General features: G+C 46.8%; 3 protein-coding genes across 3 annotated transcripts; 1 reads left to right on the forward strand and 2 right to left on the reverse strand.

Annotated features, from left to right (window-relative positions):
- Nucleotides 1-16,584: 16,584 nt before the first annotated feature.
- Nucleotides 16,585-17,949, reverse strand: PtA15_2A25 (uncharacterized protein; the record flags this gene model as incomplete). The annotated part of the gene is made up of 4 exons (XM_053166262.1): nt 16,585-17,198; nt 17,287-17,322; nt 17,421-17,459; nt 17,562-17,949. The coding sequence occupies 4 exons, from the start codon at nt 17,947-17,949 to the stop codon at nt 16,585-16,587; spliced, it is 1,077 nt and encodes a 358-aa protein (XP_053017269.1).
- Nucleotides 17,950-18,250: 301 nt separating this feature from the next.
- Nucleotides 18,251-20,550, forward strand: PtA15_2A26 (uncharacterized protein; the record flags this gene model as incomplete). Its single annotated transcript, XM_053166273.1, has 7 exons — nt 18,251-18,402; nt 18,461-18,526; nt 18,587-18,780; nt 19,044-19,661; nt 19,782-20,188; nt 20,288-20,431; nt 20,503-20,550. 7 exons carry the CDS (start codon nt 18,251-18,253, stop codon nt 20,548-20,550), a joined length of 1,629 nt encoding a protein of 542 aa, XP_053017270.1.
- Nucleotides 20,551-21,684: 1,134 nt separating this feature from the next.
- PtA15_2A27 (uncharacterized protein) lies at nt 21,685-25,286 on the reverse strand (the record flags this gene model as incomplete). The annotated part of the gene is made up of 4 exons (XM_053166284.1): nt 21,685-23,451; nt 23,535-23,882; nt 23,967-24,769; nt 24,854-25,286. The coding sequence occupies 4 exons, from the start codon at nt 25,284-25,286 to the stop codon at nt 21,685-21,687; spliced, it is 3,351 nt and encodes a 1,116-aa protein (XP_053017271.1).

A 25,286-nucleotide genomic window follows, 5' to 3' on the forward strand; every position in this document is an offset into this window, starting at 1 on the left:
GAAACCAGTCAATTGGCCAAAAATGAAATTTCTCACCAGTGGTTCCCAAAATGGAGTAGAAGAAGGAACAGCATGTTTTAAAAATGGTGGGTTTTTTCAAACCCGTCAATTACATAATGGTGGATTTTGTCATATTTGATACCCCCTATTGCCATGCAATCATGCGGCAATTAAATTTATCCATCTGATCTGACAACATGGGTGTCTTGTATGAAGTGTGTGCCGAACTTACTTGATTCAGGGAAAGTTTGGTTGCATGTTCTATATTCACGCGTAGAATTATGGTGAGCTAAGTATAAATATATAGATGAAAAGACAGAGGCATTTACCTAGACGCTGCTCATTGGTTGTTTCAGGTTCCATAGATACATTTGGGCCGGTTGAGCCGACATTGTGCTCATGATCTTCTTCGCGAAATTTATCTTAATTGTTTGAATGGAAATTGGGCCTGTTGGTTTGGTCTTCTGACCTTTGTCGGGTTTGCTTACGTTCTCGGGCCATTTTTAGGAGTTGAGGAGTATGGTTGAGCAAGGGGGATATGAGCGGCGGCGGAGGGGAAGGCCGGTCAGAGGTCCTGCAGGGCGCAGCTGAGGCGCACACCCGGTTGGAGATCCCGCGGTGCGCAGCTCAGACCCACAGATGTTCAGCTGTGGGCAGGGGCAGAGGGTGTGGCATGAAATACCCGGGTACCCGCCGGCTTTTTTGCGGAATATCAGACATCCGCATCCAAACAGGCACATGCTGGCGGGTACCCGCAACGGGTTTGTCGGGGCCATCTCTATCTGGTACCCCCCCCCCCCCCCACGGGTGCCATGTACGGGTACGGGTCTGTGAAATATGGCTGAAAAATAGCAAGTACCCATGTTGCACACAGGTACCCGTTCAGGCACCCGCCGCTGAGTTCTCCAATCCTGGAGAGTGACGCCTTTCCCTAGATCCCCCGACCTCAACCTCACACCATGACACAATCAAGAAAGAGACCACACCAGACCTTGATTTTACCGACATCCTTGCCACCGGGACCGTCAGATGGTCTGACCAAAGCAATTTGATCTGTTGATACCAATATCCCAGTTTCAAATGATGATGTCTCAGATACCACCACTAAGACCGGTCATCAAGAGATGTGAGTCCCCTGGATGACCGGTCTGACCGGTCATCCAGAGATGTGAGTCACCTCGATGACCGGCAAAGACCGGTCATCGAGCGGAGATGTGTCCCCTCGATGACCGGCAAAGGCCGTTCATGGAGAGGAGATGTGAGTCCCGATGACCGGTACAGACCGGTCATCAAGCGGAGATGTGAGTCCCCTCGATGACCGGTCCAGATCGGTCATAGACATTTAACTGTACTGCATATGTACTGACGACTGAGTCCCCTTTTTACCCTTGAGCTGACCTGTAACCACTCGGACAAGTCTGTACAGGCCAGCATTGTGTCTGCCCAGACGCAGGGCCCTGGCAACCAAAGTTGAGGTGCTCAGGGTGCAAAGCATGAGGACCCAGGTCTTGTGCAGCTGGTTTGGATACTTAAAGGGTGTGAGAGCATCTCCAGCAGAGCAGGGATGGGACCCGCGAGCTATAGCCGGCTGGGACCACCTTTCACACCACTGTCTCAGCTGTTTCACAGCAGCTACACAGCAGCTCCACAGCAGACTGGCAATCACACCGGGGGTGGATATCCAGATTGCCCTGCAAAACAGCACCAGGATGAATTCGGTCAAGTTACTCAACTTCATGGACAAGGACAACAACTTTGTGGCCTACCACACATTTGATCCGATTATCTCAGGCGAGCGCAATGAACCTTGAAGGGGAGGAGAATCCACTGTTGGCCGACAAACAATCAATTGTGAATGCCGCAAAGGTGAACTTCAGCTTCACAAAGATTATTTTTCTGATAACCCATCATATCTGGAAGAAATTTTTGCCGACAGTTCCGAATGCACTGAAGCTTATTTGTCCGAATTCTCAATGAAGTTGTGGCATACAATCAATATTTTGTCCAGAAGCGGAACGCCTCTGGTCATCTTGGGTTTTCGCCGTATCAAAAGATATCATGCGCCATGAGGATGCTTGCTTATGGCTGCAGTTTTGGTCTTTGGTGTTTTTTTGTTTGCAGGCTTGTTGGCTTTCTTTCCTTGAGTGGGTTGATGGTTTTCAACTTGTGGAGATGGTGTTCTCGGTGGAGGGCTAGGAGCAGGATCTTGCAGAGTTGGATCAATCATGTTGTTGGCGCGGGTGATGACTGGCAAGTGGGCGATGTCTGGTGTGTAGCAGCCTGGGTCCCGGGTGGCAATGGGATGGGGTTTGTAGCCAGCCGCGGTCTGGGATGGGATGGACCTGGATCGATCACAGGTCGTTTAATGGGTCTGCTGGACCCCCAAAATGTGGAGTGACCTGCCAAACGAGTCCAAAACTTGCACAGTCCAAGCTCTGCTGGAGATGCTCTAATCACTTGATTAGGGCCTCCTTGATTACATTTTTGACCAACCTTTTTTTGCCTGTTGCTCTGGCACAGGCTGGAGGGTCAATCCGAGGTGCCCTCCGGGGTGTTTGGGGATTAATTTAAACTTTTATGGGATTTTTGCTAATGAGCAGAGGCAAAAACTTTGATCTTGCCTTCTGTGTTTCTGTGATTTTAATAAACTTGGATTTCATAGTGCTCATCATTACTTCACTTCATCATTACATTACATAGTGCTCATCATTACTTCACTTCATCATTACATTTCATCATTGCTCATCTTCAGAAATTGTTACATTGTGCTCATCATGATTTCCCCCTTGTTGTATTTCCTGGGAGGGAACCGGAGCGCAGCGTAGCGCAGCAAGGTCCCGTGGTCCATGGGCTAAGCCCGTAGTGACAAGTCCTGGGACGCGTTACTAGCGCCTCCCTTCCCCTAGGAAGGGGCAAGCCACGGGTAGGCTAGGGAGCTGGCACCCGGGCACTCGTAGGCGCCTCAGCCGCTGTATCTACAGCAACAGAGACGCCAGGTCTACGTGGCACGTGGCTGTGCTAGCGGCCCAGGGACGGTCCCGATGGGACGAGGTCGCTGGAGAAGACATAAATAGAAGGTACCTCAAGTGCCCATCTTGTCTCCCCAGCTCCTTCCTCTCCCATCAAACCTGAGCATCCAGTCGTTTTACGCTTCCCACCTTTCTTCTTTTCGGCAAAAACACTCTCAAGTGCACTCTCATTAGCCAAGTTATCCCTACGTAAACCTCTTTTTTGCTTTATTAAAACCGCAAGAAGCATGAACAACCGTATCACTCAGTTAATCAACAAATTCCGGGCAGCAGCCTCTGGCTCAGATCCCAACGCCAGCAGCGCCGCTGCAGCCCATAGCGGCTCGGCCAACCCTGACAAAGGAAACCAGACCACAGACTCCCAGGAGCTGTCGGAAGACCAAGGACCGTCCAATGGCCAATCAGGCTCCCAGGCTCCGGCCGCAGGGAAAGGAGGACCAAAGAAAGGCGGCATCCAAACAAGGGGCGCAGCCAAAATTGGAGTCGTCCCAGACTCAGAGGAAGCTGAACCGGCGACAACCGCTACGGTGTCGAAAGGCAAAGGCGGCAGTGGCTACCCGTGTCGGTCTCTACATGCTCCAAAAAGCTGGGTGTCCGAGAAGGGGAAACCCTCATGGGGTGGACCAACAACACAACAACCGAGGCAGCTACCAAAATAGGCGCTCCCACGACATCCACGTCAACGAAGAGTGTAAGATCATCCAGAAGCTCCTGGTAGAACTTCAGATTGATCTGGTGGCGAAACGGGTCACATCAGCCGAGAACAAAGCCGATAGCTTGTCAAGATGCGACAACTCCGGGCTAGGACCCAGCTTCCGGGTAAGGTTCTGATCCGGTGCCCCGGAGCCGGATATCACCCATCCCGCACCCTGACCCTGGTCCTATCCGGAATCCGGCCGGATTTTCCCGGATCTGAAAGCAAGGGGCATTTCCCAAAAAAAGTGCCAATTTGATTGGGTATGCCGGGGATTCCCCGGTAGAGTTCCCAATTCATGCGGGTTTGACGGGTATTCCCCGAGAAGAGTTCCCAATTCATGCGGGTTTGACGGGTATTCCCCGAGAAAAAACCCTATTTTCGGGTGTTTTCTGAGGTTTACCCGCATAAATCTCGCTTTTGGAGCGCTTTTCACTATCCGACCAGATTCCGGATCTCTCGAGCTCAGTCCCGAACCCTGATCCGGCTTGCGGGGTTTCCGGATTTCTCCGGATCTGCGGGGTCCGGATTGGAACCTTACTTCTGGGTACCAGTACTGCTACCGCTAGACCTAGACTGTCTTTTCTGGCAGGTCCGAAGTAAAACACCGCAAGCCACGTTTTGTAACTAGACTGCGTACTTGTTATCATACATGTTCCGTTCGTATTGTACTAAACCAATGGTAGCGTTTTGAACATGCTTGCTTGCAACAACGTTTGTATTTTACTACCAACGGTGGCGTTTGAACATGCTTGCTTGCAACAACCAAGACTTATTAGGGGGTTTCAAAGTTGACCAGATGCAACTTGCATGCACTTTTGCAAGGCGGTGTTCAAGTTCATTCTTGAACACCGAGTTGCAAAAGTGCATGCAAGCCACACTGTATTACACCCCATAAGCCTGCTTGAATGTTTTTTTTGGATTTTGGTGTTCAATAAAAGCCTTGAACACCAACTTGCAAAAGTGCATGCAAGTTTTGCATGGCCAACTTTGAATCCCCCTATTGTTGCAACCTAGCTATTGGGCTGGTCGCACCCAAGCTCAAATTTGGCGAGACACCGGAAAACCGGCCAGCCACAAAATAGCAGCGACAACGCTGGTTAAATATTTATCGGGCATCAAGGCCTGGCACCTTTACCACAAGAAGCCGTACCCAAAAGAATGGGAGGGGCGAGTTGAAATCTTCGTGAAATCAGCAGCTAAAGCGGACGCCGCAGCACCTAAAAAACCAAAAAAAGAGGCAATAAGGGTGTTCAAAGTTGAAATCATAAAATTTTCAATGCATAAAATCATAAAATTATAAAACTTTCAAGTGATGATTTCATATGTACCATTCTAGAAATGTTGCTCTAATTTGAGTGCTTGGGTGCAACATATTTTTTTCAGCTTAGAATTTTATGATTTTATGGTGTTATGATTTTATGCAAGTCAACTTTGAACACCCTAAATACACCTTTCACATATGGTGTTTTTAGCCGAAGAGCTGGTAGACGGCACGCCCAAAGAGAGAGCCGTCTCGGATCTTGCTATTGTAGCGTTCTGGGGGATGGCCCGACTAGCAGAACTAACATACGACACAAACGAAGGGTCGCTACAACGCTCCATGAAGTTGCTGAACTCTGACGTCTCAACCGAAGATCCAGAACAAACAGTCCTCACGCTACGCAGCGCAAAGACATGCAAGCCAGGGGAAACCCAGCAGATAAAATTGGCTCGGCTCCCGAATGCCTTATGCCCGTCCTGGGCAGCGCAGCGACGTCTAGACGAAGCAGGTACAACCGCAAAAACCTCTCTTTTCGGTTACAACGCGGACGGGGAACGCCACCACCTGGCAAGGTCGGCGGTAATCTCAATACTCACGACAACAAAGGGTAGTTACGCTACGCGTAACGCGTAGATAAAGGTAACGTAACAAAATTTTTGTCGTTATCTACGCGTTACACGTAACGGCAGTGCGATTACGTTATTGCAACACGTTGAGCCGGTTTTTTTTATGCTCGTTGCGTTATCCGGGCGCGCGGAGCCCTTGAGAACGGGCAAAAAATGAGGCTAAAAAGCCTTAAACGATCCGTTATCACGTTATCCCGGGGATAACGCGATAACGGGCCTCACAAATGAGGCCCATTACGTTACGCGCGGGGCCTGAAATGACCCCGTTACTAGTAAAGTAACGGGGGGCCCTGGATAACGGGGGTAGTTACGTTACCAAAATTGCGCGGATAACGCAACGTAACGTAACTACCCTTTGTTGCTCACGAGGACCTGGACCAAAGGGAGCTTCCACAAACTCTCCGGAAACTCCTTCCGAGTAGGTGGCGCATCACTACAGATGGCCTTAGGGATTGACGTAGACGAAATATGCTCTCTGGGGCGGTGGAAGTCCGACTGCTACAAGCTGTACATCAGAGAATACACGCCTACCCAAATCAAAGACACCCTTGTCTTAGGCCCCAATTATAAACAATATTTGAAACTTTATTCAAATATATTTACAATTGTTTTGAAGCCCAGTTATAACTCATTCATAGCTGAATACAGGGTTTCAAAAGTGATTCAAAACCTGGCCAATTATAAACCCAGGCGCACAAACAGCCAATTTTGGCATTGGTGAGCAAGAATGCTGGCCAACTGGACTGTTCTACTTCACTAGGGGTCGACCAGTTGGCATGGGAACTCTCCTGGGGCTCGCAACCCAGTCGGCGGGCTTGCGTCGAACGGAGCCTATCTCAATCTGCAGACCTTGCCCGGCGGCTTTGGCCCGGGCCCCTTCAGCAACCCCAAGCCTCTCAAACGGAGGGGCCGAGGGACCCCGTCCGGAGGGCTTTCCGTACACCCGGGGACTCCTTTGACGAGGATCCCAAGGAATCCTCACAGGATTCCGCGTAGTGCCCCTGCGCAAAGTCAGGCCAGCAGCTGTTGGTCCACACGTTCTCGTGGGGAGGGGATGGAACGAGTGGGTTTGGGGGTTGGGTGGTGGATACTGGCATCCCAATTCAGCCAGCCAGATGTGTACATGGTTGATTGAAAGACACATCAACCTCAAGATTTATGGTACAGGAGCTCATACGGTGTATTGAGACCTGTAATCATGTACATTAGCAAATTTTGGCAAATTTCAATTTCAAAAGTCCTCGATGAGGACTTTTGAGCTCAAAAACACTTTTGAAACCCTGTATTTAACTATGAACAAGTTATAACTGACCTTCAAAACAAACGGAAATATATTTGAATAAAGTTTCAAATATCGTTTATAATTGGGGCCTTACTATCTGACCTGCAGGACAGGGCGAGACGCCGGGAAACCAGCAAGCCACGAAATAGCAGCGACCACACTGGTTAAATATCTATCTGGCATCAAGGCCTGGCACCTGTACCACAAAAAGCCTTACCCAAAAGAGTGGGAAGGACGAGTCGAAATCTTTGTAAAGTCGGCAGCCAAGGCAGATGCCGCCGCACCTAAAAAACCAAAGAAAGAGGTGATCCATCTCTTGCATATGGTGTTCTTGGCTGAAGAGCTGGTAGACGGCACACCAGAAGAGAAAGCCTTCCTAGACCTCGCCATTGTGGCATTCTGGGGGATGGCTCGGCTAGCGGAACTGACATACGAATCACAGGAAGGGTCGCTACACCGCTCCGTAAAGTTGCTCACCTCCGACGTCTCAACTGATAACCCAGAGCAGACGATCCTCACGCTCCGCAGTGCGAAGACTTGCAAACCGGGGGAAACCCAGCAAATTAAATTGGCACGACTCCCAAACGCCTTATGTCCATCCTGGGCAGTACAAAGCCGCCCGGACGAAGCGGGTACAACCACAAAAACCTCTCTTTTTGGTTAAAACGCAGAGGGGAAACGGCACCACCTGAAAAGGTCGGCGGTAATCTCGATTCTTGCAAAGACTTGGGCAAAAGGAGGCTTCCACAAGCTCTCTGGACATTCCTTTCGAGTGGGCGGCACGTCACTACGGATGGCCTTAGGGATAGAGATAGACAAAATCTGCTCTCTGGGAAGGTGGAAGTCCAACTGCTACAAGCTGTACATCAGAGAGTACACACCTACCCAAACCCAAGAAGCGCTTGTCTTACTATCTGACTTACAGGATAGGTGGGAAAACAAGAACTAGGAAATATAACACGTGGCAACTCAGTCAAATGACCACAAGTATGTGGGGTATTGTGCGAGGCTCAGGCTTCTGGTCTTTCGCCAGAGTTGATGGGTCTAGCACTGATCCCCCACTAGCGTGCTCCTTTTTCTTCTGCTCCGGGGGGTTTTTCACTCCTCTCGAGCTTCAAGACACAAAACAAAGTTTGAGGTGTCTTCAGAGGCTCGAGGGACACGGGGTGGAAACCCCCCCCCCCCGACCCACACACGGCCGACTTGGAACCCCCCCCAAAGGGGTTCGGGCCGGCCTAGGGCCCGCGTGGAAAGAAACCTTCTTCACACGGGCCTGAACCTTTAAGAAGAAAAAGTGAGACACTGGAAGGGGCTCCAGTAGTCCAATATGGACAAGAGAGCCCCTCCCGCTACCCAACCAAGGTTCCCAGAGGGACCTAAGTTGCGGAGGGTGCGTAAAATGGATCACATATATACTCCCCTCTAGATGTTGTATCCCCACATGCACTTTCTACCCCATACACCCTGTATGACCTTTTTACCACACCATTAGATTCACCTTCATCAGTACATATTTCACCACACCATTAGATATCATTGCCATTCACACATCTTATACACTTTCATACATACCAGAAATATATCCCCCTGCATACATCATTCACATTTGCACATCACCTTTCATCTTTGCCCCCTCTACTCCTCCTCTCCTCCTCATACCCTACAGGTACAAGTAGTCAGCTCATAGTATTAGTCAGTCTAAGATTATAGTAGAAAAACCACACCTTTCTTCTTTTTCTTAGTGTTACACTCATCCCCAGCAGTATTAGTCAGGAAGGCAGCTCTTATATCAGCATCCTTGGCATAGCTTACATTATTACTAGTGTAGTTATACATTTCCCTTCCCAGCTCTATTCTCTCATTTGAGTAGTTCCACAGCGGATAACAGCGGTTATCATAGTGTATTGTAACTTAAACTACCCATTTTTGCTGCTGGGTTTTGCTTTTCTTACCTCAATTAATCCTGGTGTGTTGCTGTGGTGTCCTAGCCCTCCAGTTGTCACCCTATCGTACGCGCGAACAATAGGGTGACATTGGCGAAATGCAAAACAGATTCATATTCATATGCATCTGGAATTTTCAAAAACATAAACAACAACACAACTGAGCGGCTGATTTGTGTAACGCTGTTGGTTCCTCTATACAAAATCTGGCAAATAAAAGCTAGTCTTGACTTTAACCAGTTTTCTGCCCCTTTTACATGATATTCTATCCATTTTCTGAGGTAAATTCAAGGAAACTCCCATCACATTAAAGGAATAATTTCCTTCCAGTTGTCACCCCATTGTACGCGTGTAAAATAGGGTGACATTGACGAAATGTAAAACAGGGCGATGTGCATATGCATGTGGACATTGCAAAAGCAAAATCTAAGAAGCTGATCTATGTGAAGCAGTCGTAAACTCTGGATGAACTCTGGAACAGGAAAGGCAATCTTGACTTCAACTAGTTTTCTGCCTCTTTTACATAATATTCTAGCCATTTTTTGAATGGAATTCCAGGAAAATCCAATCAATCTGAGGGAACTATTGTACTCCAGTTGTCACTCCATTGTACGCGCGTACAATAGGGTGACATTGGCGAAATTTAAAACATTTCCATGTGCATATGCATCTGGAAATTGCAAAAACAAAAACACAACTGAGCCGCTGATCTACATGAAGGGGTTGTGACCTCAGATGAACTGTGGAACAGCAAAGCCAGTCTTGAATTCAACCATTCTTCCACCCCTTTTACATACTATTCTAGCCATTTTTTGGTGAATTTCTAGGAAACTCCTATCACTTTGAGGGAATCATTTATATAAACTACTTTTAATAAAGTATGTGAAGAATTCATTTCACCCACATGTTTTGGATTGATGTCACATCTCAAATTTCAAAATATAACAATGGGGCCAAAGAATTTGTCATGTCACATGCAATGGCGGGTAGGTACAGTATGGATATCAGTAACATACCAATATTGTAACAATTTTTTGCTTTTTACCACTACCACTAACATAACAGAAGTGTGCTACAATATCACACCTCAGGTAGCTTTATTTTTTTTTACATTATTTACAATATCTGGTGGCGTAGAGGGGCAGATATTGGAAAATTTATTGGAAAGAGGAGGCCATTTAACCCTCTGTATTGTGTTACTCAGTGGTTAACGTGTTGATAGTAAAGTCAGCCTGAAAAAATTTACCTCTTTAAAATGTGGTCCCGGGCTTAAAAGTTATTGTTACTAATACCAATACCACCTGAGGATAGTAACAGCAAGTGTTACACTACACAGATAAAGGCAGCTATTTTACTGTATTGAAACAACCAATTTTCTGGGGTTCACAAGGTGTCACCAATGGACACCTGCCCTGTCACAGCCTTGTAGATAGCCCGTTCTCATTCCTTCTCTGGCTCAGTAGAGAACTGACACCCTTCTCTCTGAGCCAGGTAAGCTCTTCCCTCTTTTCTCTTCTTCCTCTCAAGGAGAGAACTGACACCCTTCTCTCTGAGCCAGTAATCAAACCCCCCTGTGTTTGGTCCTAGAACCGCTCTAGGCTTTCCGCCTTGTCCCTTGTGCCTGTTCCACCTCACTCTCAGTGAAGGACTAACAGAGTCCTTACATTTTGTCACATTCATGAGGCTAGCAGTTACTGCACCACTCTGTAGTTGTCTTGTAAAAATGGTGGGTAAATACAGGGTAATTTAGCATTAGGGTGGCAGTGCTAACCACAACTTTTCCTTTGCAGTGTTACAATTCTGCCACCCCTGCTAAGCTATTTTATGCTCTGAAACAGTCCTTGCAGCGGAAAAAAAGTCTAAAAATCTGCTAAATAGTGCTGTAGCGCAGCGTAAAAGGCGCATGTTTGTGTCCTTTGCGTGTAACTTCAGCACAGAGATGGTTCAATTCTGCTACTTGACACCAATTTGTAGCGGAATTGTGATACTCTAAGGTGAAAATAGCTGTTGCAGAATTCCTTTTAGCTGATAACAGAGAGGTTTTTAATTCACAGTTCCTTTGAAGATGTGATATCTATCTGCAAAGGGATTTCACACCACAGTAAAAAGAATTTGGGGATGCAAGAGTTGATTTGGAAATGTAAAACATGGGTTAGGATTGTAATGAACTTGACTTCAATATGAATTCAATGTAGTTGAATGATAATTCACATTGAATAGTTACATATCAATCCAAATTCGATTGGCCTATTGTTATTTCCAAGTAATGAAACAATTCAAACATCAGATAGTAAGGAATTCCGCCTCAGTTCAGACAAAAACTAGCACCAAATTCAGTTGTGGCACTTCATGGGGAGTGCCCCCAAAGCTTCCCTGGAGAATGGTCAGGACATCCTCAGGATAATAATTTACCGCTTAGTTGAGAAGCATGGCGGAAAATTTGAGCTGGAGTCCATGCCACTGGATTTTGTTTGGCTGGCTTGGAGTCACACTGGAGAATATCTTGCCAAAACAATGCAGTTGGTTGTCAAAAAGGTTGATGTTCAAGATATAGTAGGTAAATTAATCCCTTCTTCTTCTTGCTAGACATTTTTACGACCTGATTCATCCCCTCCTAATCAGATTTGTGGCATCATTGCCAACAATGCCTCAAATAACTTGTCAATGGTGGCGGCAATGAAAAAGTTTAAATGGCCTTGATTCAAAGGTGAACCGCAGTGGATCAGATGTTTTGCACATATACTCAATTTGAATTTCCATTCAATCATGTGACCTTTCAAGAAAGTCAAAAATAAAACTACTGGTAACCTGGTGTCCAATCTCAAATCAGATGAGGAATCAGAATATGAGGATGCTGAGAATCAGATCCGTAGGCAAGTTCTTTTATCATTTAATAAAAGGTAAAAAAGATTCTGATCTTTGAGTGGCCACATAGATACAAGAGCAAGGTTTCCATATGTGGGGAAGATGATCCTGCAAAAGGGGACCCTGCTGACAGTGAAGATTTGGAAGAATACATCTGCAATGATGGGTTGTAGTCTGACTTTGAAGAGAATGACCTCTACATTTTGGTTTTGTGCAAGCAAAGCTTAAATAAGGTAAATGATTGAACTCCGCACGTGTTTCATAATCTCACAGTACTTCTTCCTAGTTCTGTGGCATAGCTCGCAAGCTGCGCAAATCTTCCAATTCAAAGGCCAAGTTCATCAACCTATGTGCCAAAATGGAATGCTCAAAACCTCACAACATTGCGAGAGATGTCCAAACACGATGGAACTCCACCTTTGCTCAGCTCAAAGGCATCATCCAATGTGAGAAAGCAATGTGGGTAACTTATCTGAGATGCTCATTTAACATGAAAGCTGATTATCATTTACGGGGCAGCTTCATATGGCAAAAGGACCACAAATGTGGGCTGCCTTGGCGCTATCACATGAGCAAGGTTGATATACACTTGGCTTGCGACTTGGTTGCAATCCTGCAGATTTTCTATGAACAAACACTCCAAATATCTGTGTCTGAATCCGCTCGACTGACTCACATTATTGTCTTCATAGATGAGATAACCAAACATCTTTCAAATGTGATCAAGGGAGACAGCAACAAATACCCACCTGCACTCCAAAATGCATGCAGACTTGGCCTTCAGCTCACAAATAAATATTACACACTTACTGACTGCTCACCATTGTATTGCATTGTCATGGGTGTGTCCTGATTCTCTCTCAATCCCATCTGATCATGCTAAACCCAATATATTGTCCTGGTTCTCTCTCAATCCCATCTGATCATGCTAAACCCAATCTATTGGCATACCTTTTGAACAGTACTCCACCCATCCTTCAAACACTGGTACTTCAAGATTGCTGGCTGGGAAAAGACTTGGATTGATGAGGCACTTTGGCTGACTCGTGAGATGTTCAATACATTATACAAGCTGCCACTCAAATCTCTCCCCTCCAGTCAATCAACGAAGTCAAGCAAGGTGGGCTTTTTAGATAATCAATCAGAATCCTGACTTGCTCAGCTGACCACTGATTATTTCAGTCCAAGTTGCACAGCTTGCATTGGCTTCTCAATTGGTTCAGTCCTCAAACAATCCACTCGCTATCTGGCTATCTTCCGGCCTGATTTTAGACAATGTCACCCTGAGCAATGCACTTGAGTGGTGGATCCAACAAAAGCACACTGAAAATACCCACTGTGGGCTTGTGCAAATGGCCCTTGATGTCCTCAGTTGCCCAGGTAAGTAATTGTAACTTGACATCATTTTGGTCTGCACATCTGATTGTTACTCAATCTAGCTACTTCCGTCAATGTCAAGCGGGCTTTCTCATTTGGGCGGGATTATCTATCGGAAAAAAGAAACCGCCTCAGCCCAGTTTCTATCACCAGGGGGATGTCTGTGGCTTTTTACTCAAAAAAAAATTAAAAGAGGGATTGTAAAAATATACAGCCCCATAAACAATAGGATTCAAACTTTTACAGTGATAATCAAGTTGGGTTTATAGGATTGATTTGTGGATATGGTACATCAAAGACAATTCATGCAGGAAGGAGGAATAATATCAGTTAACTATGTCATACTTTGCATGTAGGATTATGTGCTTACCATTTCTTAACAGCTCATAATTATGCCTGTTTAAAATTATTCCATGTGACCCATGGTAATGTGGGTTGAAATTATATTGCCGGACAAAAACATTTGGTTTTGTATCAGCTACAACAGCAATGTTGTATTTGTTCTTTTTTGCAAATGCATAAAGAGCTATATCGTGTGTGTAACCTGGCCTTCCATCACTTGTGAGTCCCTCAATATAATCATTCACCGATGTTTGTTTTTGAAGGCGTTTTGGAAGGTGATGTTTAAAATTGTTGTAGTTCTTTAATATGTATTTAGATATGTCCTGCTTGACTTTGGTAGCTTGGCCTTGATCTCCGTACCTGATTTCTGCAAGTGCGTTGTATAGACTATTTGGACCTCTACCTATATGGTTGTGAGTTCGTATAAATTTTCCAGGAAGATAATCAACATGGCTCCTGTCGGCGGTGATTGGAAGTAAAGTTGTAATTGGCTTTGCAAGTAATACTTCAGCTGCCATTTGATTGTGTTGTTGTATTGCAATATTGGGGATGATTTCTGGACGAATATGGTAGTGTGGAGGGAAGATAGACCCCGGAGGGACGGTAGACTGAGGTTGTCCGTGAGGCATCACATGGGATGAACCCCAGGCTGGGTGATGTGGCTGTTTGCCAAATATATTTGCCCAAACTGGTTAAAGAGATTAAAAGGCATTGATCCACATGATGATTAGTGGGTGAGATGCCATGACACAAGTTCTGTTTAAAAGGTGAAAACAGTCTCAAAACTTACTTCGATCAATCCAGCGCTGTGAGAAGCGGAAATCAGTCAAGAATGTAACTAATGCCTTCCATTTTCTTTTCATCCAGGATTCCTTTGGTACAAATGGGTAGTAAGCGTATTCAAAATTCCGTCCGTAAATCGTGTTGGGCTCAACCAAATCCTGTCCCCGTGCGTTGACTCCATTCAGATTTTGGGGATCAATTGATACCATCTTATCTTTGTTAAGATTTCCCCAAGCTTCTTCAGGTTTACCCGTGCCTACAAGGCTGCTGGCATGGCCGGACTGCCCGCTGATTCGACTTGCAGAGGATGTTCTAACAGCTCCCCCAAGAGCTTCCATTCCCTCTACCACAACAACCCCAAGAATGAGAAATGTGAAGCATAAGAATAATAATTTTTTGACCGAGACAGGTCTGGAGGAAGAGGTTCCAGGATGATGTGAAACACGACTATGGTGTTTGTAAGCAGTCATTTCAATCTTCCTCTTGGTACTGGTGTTTATAATTCTAATTAAGGTCAAGTGTTCTTCAACGGTGAGATAAAGTAAAGTCGTGTTCAAAATACCAAAAAAGAAAGTCAATAGTTGGTCTCCGGCTGATGCTTCGTGAAGATTAGGCCAGGATATATATGCGCGGAACGATAATGTGTGACCCAAGAATGCCAGACAGGCAATAAGGGGCACCCAAGACGCAAAGTTTCATGATCCTCGATGTTACAAGCCTGGTGCGCTTGCTTCTGATTCGGTCGGGAACTTCTCCGGCTGCAGTGCAAACCTCGACGCGACTGTGTCAGCAGGGCTGGCCTCTTATTATCATACGTAACTTCCGGTCTCATTACCCGATTTGGTCATAGTCAGGATGGGTCGAAGGAGACACTGTGGTGAAGATCCGCTGATACCTTGTGGGTTATCGGTCGAGCAGAGAAGATGACGGCAGGCCTGGATTTGTCGACTCCATCGAAGACGGTTAAAGTACTATGTCTGGTCGTTACACTATTCGATAAAATTGCATAAATATGCACTGCTATGATGTGGTATTCCTCGGTGGGTCTCTCGGGTCGCCGCTTGGTATGAATCCCTTCGACCAAGCAGCTTGCCATAATCCTGACTCATGGCGGATACAACAGCCGTGCCTGATCTCCCAACCTCTCCCTCCTGCTGACTTATGTACATAACCAAGCCTCCGGCCTGTCGATGGAACCTGGGGTGCAGTGCACCTCGATGCGTTCGCGCGAGGATGCTTCGTGCCAGCCCAGGTTGTACATTTGGAGCAAGGGACTTGGAGTCTTTAATACGTCAGACGACTCTGTGAGGAAATATACCATCGTCGATTCAGAATATGCTCAGTTCGGTCACCAAAGTGTGGTGATGCATAAAATTTATTTTTCACAATCATTTTGTTGTGCTTTTTCCACAATCCATAAACATCGCTGCACTAAACTTGAAGCATATCAGTATCACTGATCAACCACTGGAATTCACTATGTGGGTAAGGGGGACCGACAAAGAAAAAGCTGTCCGAGATGTCGGTCCAGCGCCTCCATACAAAATTGGCAACAAAAAACCAAGAAATATTTTTGGTCCCCATCCGGAAACCCTTAGTGCAGGCCCGTGATGTATCTGGACTGCTCGGCTAGGCACACCATTTCAAGTAACCTCAATGATCACCTAGGGTGTGCCAAACCAGGCCTCGCCAACATTAATAGAATGGCCCTGGGCCTTCGTGCAAATGGGCCAGTTCGGCGTAGGCGGAGTCCCACTCCCGCATAATTTGGAGCACGTTTTACCTTGTACGCCATAATGTCAGGCGTGCGTGATGTGCGAGTCCAATCCTCCCTGACCGACACGGGCTTTGCACGCCCTTTTGGAGTGCACGCAGTCAGCTCCTGGCCTGCATTTAGGTCAACCGTACTTTTTCCATATGTATCTATCTCTTTTGACTATGATCTCGCCTGGCAAGATGGCCTCTAAAGGCTTTCAGAGCTGTGCTTGCGGACACCCATAGTCCCCCTCTCATCATTGGTCAAGAAAATCATCTACATAATTCTTGTTATTCTAGTGTACTGAGAGTGTATCAAGTATCTGGCAGAAGCGTGCATTATGGCCGCGTGTGCACCAAGAAATACATGTGTACATGTATGTTTTACGCAATCAAGGAAGGAAAATGTGAAATGATACAGTTTTTGTTAACAATCTGATGGGTGCTAAGTGTTCGTATTTTGGGCGGCGAGATCGATCGGGTTGCCAAATGCCAAGCATAAGTGAGTGTGTCTGCGCTTCCTCTTGATTGACAAAGATTCGGGATGGAGAACGTGATGAAGCTAGGGAGGTCCATCTGGGGATGTGTGCCGTCTGAGTGTGTAGCCAAACAGGAAAAACCATTCTAGCCAACCGGTTGTTTGGATTTTGGTGGCATAGGGTCCTCGTAGCGCAAGAGTTCATAGTGTCCGTCTTCCACACTTATTCCTTTGTATTCCCTCTTGAATGGGTCGATGGTGTGCTTGTCAACACGCACGGTGTTTCCTGTCTTCGATACAAGAACGACATTTGACTTTTGGAGATCTGCGAACGCGGCAAGTTCGACACCATCCAATTGAGCGTCTGAAAGTCGATAAAGACGATTGTCGATTGAAATTGTATTGCGATTTGGTTCGTTCGTAGTGAGATATCGTGAAAATTGCTCGGGGTTATTTCTGATGTGTTCGATCAATTGTTGCCTGACCTGCTCGTGTAGCTCTTGGTCTTTGAGCTTGATGTGTGCAAATGCTCTATACAAACCCTGGCGATCTTCTATGAACTTGTCAGTTCGTTCAGAACCTGGGAGATACTCGACGGGAGTCACGTAGGCGGTCTTGGGTACGTCCATCTCCACCCTGGTGCCCAGCAAAGCCGTTGAGGCCTCTGAGAGCTCCGGTCTTGTCGATATAAGTGGAGGTTTGGAGAGTGCTGTGGAGGAATGGGCGACCTCGTTGAGTGTCTCGACGGGGGTTCCCACGGCTGTTTGGGGGAGTTCGAGCAATCGGTCAAAAGTTGTCATTGGGGGTACGCACATAGCAGATTATAAGAAGCAATGACGGAAACTTACGTGGATGGAAAGGTGGTTGGTAGTTAGGGTGGTAATCTGATGGCAAAGAACAATACTCGGTCAAGGATTATTCTTGGTGGTATATACATAATAGGGCTTGCAATGATTGCACATCCTATCCTGAGGAAACTTACATGGAGCGGAAGTGGTGAAATACGGCTGGGGCTGATGATCTGGAGGTGTGAGACAAAGAGGAGTGGTACTGTTAGTCTTTCTCAAGGGAAGGATAAATAGGTAGATGATCTGGAACTCTACCAGAGGATATAAGGGCTCACTTTGGCGAAATAGAAAATTCCAGAGCCAGTCCCTGGTCCGCTCGACACGATCAGCAAGTGATCTGTAGAGGCCTTTGAGATGACGAAACAGTCCATGGAGGGAATACCTTCGGGGAGGGGGGTGGACGTATATTGGGGATCCGTAGTAACTGTGGGGGAGTGATGATGCTGGATATGCGTAGCCGATGGGTGGCTCTGCATTTTTTGTGTCGAGGCCCTGCTGCAAGATCTTCGTTTCGGCCAACGTTTCCTCTGCACCTGCGGCGCCGTGTCCGGCTTTCACGGCGGTGCTGGCAGGTCCCAATTCGGCTCCAGCTTTGAGTGCCATTCCTTGCACCACGCCCAGCTCGAGCATGAGAAATGTGATGGAGCACCCCAGCAAGACCATCTGTCGGAAGGCGAAATGAAAGTGATTGGCACGGCAAAGAGTGTGGGCAGTCATTTGAGTACAATTGGCGCTCTGCAGTGTGTAGGTCCAGATCGGGCCGGCTGGGCAATTGGCAATGGTTGGAATGAGCGAGTAGAGTCCGAGGGGAGAGATGGATGTGAGGTCTCCTGGTGGATAAAACCCAGCCTAAGCTTATATAAGGGCGGATGGTCCAATGGCCATGCCGGCCCAGGAGATATCTGTGGCGAGGACATGTACAGTCGACCTGGACCCTGCATGGCTGTCCCCCCAGAGCTGAAACATGTTTGAAGGCGTTTCCGGATTCGAAGGCGAGCCCGGTCAACTTGATCCGCCGCGCAGGTCGGCTGTGGTGGGGTCGAAGGCCCTGCGGCAGAGCAAAGCACGGCCTGGAAGAACCGCCGAAGCGCCCTTTCCCCCTAGCGAACACCTTCCGTAGATTCCGTCTCATGTATGAATTTGAACCCATGGATACATACACCTGAGTTGCCAGGGCATGTGCGCTTTCGCGTGCGGCGTATCCATCCAACCAGCTCGCGGGCAGCCGATGCGTGCTCGAGTGCGCCTCTGGTGGATGTCCGGGCAGCACTACACATTTCCTTGGGATATGTATGTATAGTTATACGCTGTCATCTCCGACGGGACATTTTCAAGGCGAGCGTTTCATGATCGATGGCCAGGCAAACGGCGAATCCGCCATGAGCTGTGGGCGAGCCATTGGTTCTGCCCTGTGGTGGCTCAGGGTAGCATGTGTATGGCCTATGGGCATCGGCCCGCCCGCGGATACTTGGCTGGCTGAGTCGGAGGGCACATGTAAGCATGTGATGTAGAGGCCGACGCGGGCAAAAAAACATCCCTTCCGAGGGCAACTGCCAAAGGCGGCCCCTACATATACACAAATATAAGGGCCTCGAGGCTCTAGCGAGGCTCTGTAGGTAATATCTATTAGTCGACTGGGGTGATTTATTGAGGTGGAACGACACCACTTCTACAAGAAATTCCCCACGCCCCATGCTCGTCTCTTTGGCTTCCTGATACTACTGCGGCTCTCACATCCAACTGCTTATCATCTCCAGCGTCAGTGGAGCCAAGACCTTCCCAACCAACGGGCGATTCAGGGCTGTTCCACTCAGTCTCCACCTGTTTAGATATCCTGCCTGCTTCATATATCTTCAACGCACCTATTATTAACGCTCCTAGCTCTATCCTAGCCACCTCGCCGCGGATATACGTTATGGATTCTAGAAGGTTCTTCGATCGAATCGATCGGCTCCAATGGCCTCCGATGCTCAAGCAGGAATACGAATACTGCCAAAGTCTATTTGGCCAACGCATGGTCCTTCACGATCGGCGAGTCAACTTCAAGCCGGTCATCATGCCCCTCACCGCCAGCTTCTTTTTCCTCTGGGTCTGCGCCGTCAGTTTGCCTGAAAAAGGTCCTGGGCCAGCACTCTTCCGGCTCGCAGTTCTCCCATTCCTGCTCGCTGGTGCATTTGACCTAGCTGTAAACAAAACCTACAGCTTGGGCAGTCCTCTCCGGGACGTCATGTTCCCGTACTGGGGATGTCTGATTGCCTTCCGGATAATAGACATGGCACTCGTGAGCTTGTGGGACGAAGACCCGGCACCAAAATGGATCAAACCCAGAAGTGTGCCCGAGCTAGCAAAACTTCATCCCACCAAATCAACTGCCGGTTCGAAAATTAACGAGAAAAGGGACGATGACGACAACGATAACGATAACGACAACGGCAACGGCAACGAGGAGGAGGAGCAGGAGCAGGAGCAGGTTTCGCTCGCCCCGTTTCGTCAAGGCAAGGGTACCAGCAAGGCCACCTGCGAAAGCCGCTATCTTTGGAGACCTGTGCCCCACTCGCCGCTCTTCTCTTTCGATAGAGCATTATACGGCTTGGATGTTATTATGTTGAATAGACCAGGAACTCCTTGGCTATTTCCCTGGCGCCTACGCTCTCTAGACTGGTCTCTAGTCGCACTTAACGGACAGCGACGCGAACAGCTTAAATTCGGCAAGCCCGAATGGCCGTTTCTCTTGGCTCTGGTCCAGCAAGTTTTTCATTTGATGGCGCACAACTATATCAGAACTATGGACCTCGACGGCGAGAGACGCGAAACGCGAGATCTGTGGTCAATTAAGCTACCAGACCAGATCCTCGTCACGTTAGCTCTGGGGGCAATCGTTGCTTTGAGCAGCTCCTTGGAGGTAATCAGTGATTCCGGAAATACTAACTTGCTTCACAATCTATTGGGAAACTATCCCTGGGCACTTGCAGATGCTGACTTTGCTATTCATATCTTCTAGGAAGCTATCACCTTCCCACTATTGTTGAACTCGAAATTATTACCCGAGACGGCCTTGCTGGGTAACACCAGACGTGCAATACTTTCTAAAGGATTGGCAGAGCTATGGGGATATCGCTGGCATCACAATTGGAGAAGGAGCTTTGTCCGCACTGCGCGACTGTTTCCTGGGGGTTTAAGTTGTAAGGGGAACGCCCTCTGGACATTTTTTCTTAGGTACTTGGCTTCCTCCTCTACTTTCTGCGAACCTTGGCCGAGCTCTAAACTCGTCACTTTGTTTCACTTTTTTTCCCCCCATTTTCATCCTTTCCCTTCCCACATACGAAAGTGGTATGATGCATTCTATAATGCTTGCGCGAGCTTACCCGACACCAACTCTCAGCCGCCCCTGTACGATTTTACCAATCTTTTGGGAGCCGGGAATGATGTTGTTTTTCATGGCACAAGGCGTAGGGACACTGATTGAGAAGACGTACTTTGGAACAAGGAATGCCTCAGTTTTGAGACGAATTTGGATGTGCGTGGTCTTGATCGGTACAGGGCGGTACCTCGTTAACTCGATGGTAGTGAAAGGTTGGCTATCAGCCTACGAATGGAATCAAATGAACTATGCCAATGTCATCTCCGACATATTCGGACGAAGCATCCCGGTATAACATCATCAAGCCTTCCACTTCGGAACCGAAACACGATACGAGTATTTGAAAGAAGAACAAAAAAACTTACATAAATACATATGCCGCTTGCTTGATGTAAAAATGTGGCTAATATATCCGGTGGCAATGTCATAATTTTGTTCTCGATTACCATTTTGCTTAAATCTTTTCATTTGAATCTCCTCATCCAATAGCTTATTTATCATCAACTAGTAACGTGTTGCACCAATGTCCCTACCAATTTTAGTCGCGTATGTACATAGAACTTATGATCAGACTTTGGGATCACTCCGCGCTCGTGAATTGAAAAGCGCACTCCAGCAGCTTTATTATGTGAGATGATGCCGGAGTTTGTAGGCAAATGGAATCAGAAAAGGGAAGAGGTTCTATGTAGTTGGAAAACCTGGTGCCCTTGTAAATGATCGCGGGAGGCAATCCTACCGAGATAAAAATACTTGCATCTGAATCAACTTGATTACAATCTCAACTCCGATTAATTTGAGGTTTTCTGATACTAAGTACTGTAATCATCATCAGTCACAGCAGCTTGTAATTTACAAAGGAACAACACGATTAACAACATGGCCTAATGTTCAAAAGCTTGGTAGATTTTCAAGAAGACTCTATACACATGAAACAACAACTCGAAATTAAAGCCAACATTTGTTCTTGTACATAACAACACTTCACTTCTCAGTTAAGACAAATAACTAATTCTTACAAATTTTTCAGGATGATTTGATCAGTGGTCAAAGAGTTTCGCTGGAGGTTTGGACAGCTTGGATTTTGACTTGGAAGACTTCAAAGCTTTGTTATAAAATATTTTCTTCAATCTGTTGATTTCGAAATTGATGATTTGATTATCGTCTTCCTCCTGAATCTTATAAACCATCAAGGACTCCTTCTTTTCCCTCTCGGCTTCTTCGTCTTCCTCCGGGATCCCGGCAGCTTTCTTCTTCTGCGTTTCTTCGGTCACTGTCCTGTCTCTTCTCCTCGCCGTTGATTCGTCGTGGATTTTGAATGCACTCAAACGATCACCATTCTTAGACGTCGGAGGTTGATATTGCGATTTCATCGATTGGAAGTTCAAGTTGTTTGTTTTCCAGTTTCCAGTCTCAAGGATACCTTGTTGTTTACCATAGAGTCTGATCGGACTGAGAATCTGTTGAGGATCTTTGGAATCATCCTCGGTAGATTCGGAACTGGCTTCCACCAGGATTTCATGTTCTTGTTCAAACGCTTTCCGGGATTGAGATACTGGCATGTGGGTTATCGCTGTTTCTTTCCCGCTTCGAATCAGAGCGCCTTCGTCGTAGGTTGACGGGCCCGTAGTTGTTGAATGAGGATGTTCATTTTTGAATCGCCGGAGGGAATAATTGTAAGTCATTGAAGCGGTATTGCTACTTCTTATCGCCCGATGATTATCCATGATGCTGGCATCTTGCACATCGAATCTAGGGTCTAACTCTTGAAACAGAACTCGGCCTGATATCAATTTGCCACCTGAAGCTTTCTGGCGACTGGAATTGAGAGCATTCAACGAGGAGTTCGCCCTTGACTGATCAAACTCGTGCTCAATGATGCTTGACCAGTTGGACCTGTGCGGGGAAGATTCGAAACCCTCATCAGTAGGTGAGTTGGCCTGGTGACCTTTTCTGAGGTTTCCAATTGAATCGCTGGAAGGAAAGGAGCCTCGGGGATATTTTTGATTCGTAAACCTTGATAGAAGCCCGTTTGACATGAATTTTGCAATCGATCTCCGTGTCTTCAGCTGTGGCCCATGAGACGGGTCCGCTGTACAGGTTGAGTTTCCATTCTGTTTCGTGGAGTTGACAACCTTTGAGAAAACATGAAATGACCCGGGTTCCTCCAGTTCTTCCAAGCTGCGAGGCTGAGAATCCAACGAATTGTATACGTCCGGCTTAAAGCCAAGCTTTTGAGTAAGGCTTTTCGCGGATAAAGATGACTCGAAAGGAACATATGGTTCAAACCGATTGGACGGATTGAAAATGTTCCCAAATGGAGTTTTGGGTGATTGGCTAGGTTCATCGTCCGAGTCCGAGGCGGGACTTGGGTGTTCAACACGACGAGAAAGAAACTTATTTTTCCCGTCGACTGAAAGTGAAGGGCAGCATTCTTGAAGAGAAAGTGAAGACCGAACATTCGGCAAACGTTTACGAAGAGGTGTCGAATTTGTTACAGCCAATGACGCGCTAGGATCCGCATTCGGATTTTGAGAGGATTCAAAGGCAAGACTAGAGGGACGCTGGCTAGCAGGCAGATTGAAAGGTACACCATGCGAGTGGAGGCCGAAGGAGTCGCCGACAAAGCTTCGCTTAGGTTGCAAGATTAGCTCGGGAGTCTCCGCGAAGTGAATGCTACTTAGTTTTTTCAACGGACTCTCATCGAGCTTAAGTTTTCTATTGGACTTTTTCGAAAGCGAAGACCTCGCCAGTACGTTTGAACCACTGTTCTTTGGGCTACATTCAAGGAAAGTGTCAAACATGTTCTGAAGTTACATGAAGAAACAGTGTCAGTCAAGTGCAGTGATAACCTGAGTGATAATGAATTTTCCAGGAAAAGTCAACAAACCATCAACCGGGTCGAACATTCCAAATTATCTGGACCATCATGAATACGACTCTTGTTTTCCACGTGACGGTAGGGACTAGGTGGAAGCTGGAAAGGTTTTTTCCCTTGATCATTGGGGCTTGAGGGTTGAGAATCCAACCCCGGCGTGTTGTTCTTAATACTTGGCTTAACATTTAAAGGTTTCCCCAATACCAAGGGGGATGTGATTCGGGTTTTCCTAAGTTCTGAGTCATTTACATCCATCACAATCTTAGGGATTACATTGTCTGGCGTTGTGATTCTCGGTTCATGACCCGCTACATATACGTGTTTCGGAGACGGAGTTCGTTGGACGTTACTTGGATGGCACTGGACAGCAGAAATTAAAATTAAAAAATAACAAAAATCAGCTTGGCCTGCTTTGAAGATAAAACAAAGGGCTACGAGACTTACGCTACCACTACGTGTAACAGGAGGCAAAGGAAAAACGTCTGTGACCTGGGAATTGGGTTTATAGGCGAGTTGCGTTTTGATTGAAAACAGGGAACCGAAAATCTGGTCATCACCAAAACTTTCGAAAGATTCGTCCGCCGAGTCTTCGAGGGAGGTGTCACAGAGAGACGCGTCGAGTGAAACTGAAGTGCTTGGGGCCGCCCCATCACTGCACATGGTGCTAATCTTAGAAAAAGCGTAAGTGGTCTTCGAGCCGCTTGGAATTGTTGTGCCGGCGCTACCGTTAGCTCCAGTCTGAAAGTATGGGTGTTCATGGCTAGAGGAAGGTGAAAGGTGAGAATCTCTCGATTTAATGATCACGTCTTCTTCATTAAACTTTCTTTGATAGTCTTCGTATATCATTCTGGGAGTAATTCGTATTCCCTGGTGGAGCTTTTTGAAGTTCGGTGTGCTGAAGGTTTGACAGGGGGTAATTGAGTTATCATCTTCAAACCTCTCACAGCTTTTCAATGTGGGGGTCGTTAAGTCCTCAATATCGAAGGATTCTTCGTGGTTATGGTCCAAGTTGCTGATTGGGTTCGGGGCTGATGGGTGATTCCAATCTGTAGCGTTGTGATCTCGGAGTTGAAGAGATTGAGTAGAAATAGACTCGCAGTCCCTGTGTTGCTCTCGGAAGCAATTCACACTACTTTTTTTTAGTGAAGAAGATTGAGCCTGGACCGTCAAATCCTGCGAAACTACGTTCAACCTTGTTAGTCTAGCAGGTACACATAGATTAGTCAAGGATGTTGGAGGAGCTGTTGCTGATACGCCACCAACAGAATAATCAGATGGATAATATCAGAAATACGCGAAACGGTAGACTTTAGAAGGAGTATACCACATACGTTTGGTATGTACAGAATGAAGCCTATCAGGAAGCTCGGTTTCGCGATGTGTGATTTCAAGGGGGCGAGTTGGCTCAGGCTCAAGCAGTCGGGAGAAATAACCAACCGAAATCTCGGGGTTGGACAGAGGCGAAAAGAGGGTTGATTTGAATCTTAGCGTGTCTGAAGGCTTATGGGTATTATCGAGATTGAGCAGATCCAAGGACGGAAGAATAATGGATGGCTGGTGCGTGGTTGTAAAATACTGCTGAGCTAGATCTACGTTGCTAACCTGGTACTGAAGTGTTTTCTTCGCTGTCGGGAAGACAGCTTTGGTTGGATGCGAAGAAGAACGAGCCCGATTCGCACGAGAGGCACTTGCGTTTGACTCTGAAGCAAGCGCTTGTTGAGAGTAAGATGGAGACATGCTAATGTTGTCCATTTGGTGTTCCAT

The sequence above is a fragment of the Puccinia triticina genome, chromosome 2A, assembly GCF_026914185.1.
Source record: "Puccinia triticina chromosome 2A, complete sequence".
In the NCBI taxonomy this organism is placed as follows: domain Eukaryota; kingdom Fungi; phylum Basidiomycota; class Pucciniomycetes; order Pucciniales; family Pucciniaceae; genus Puccinia; species Puccinia triticina.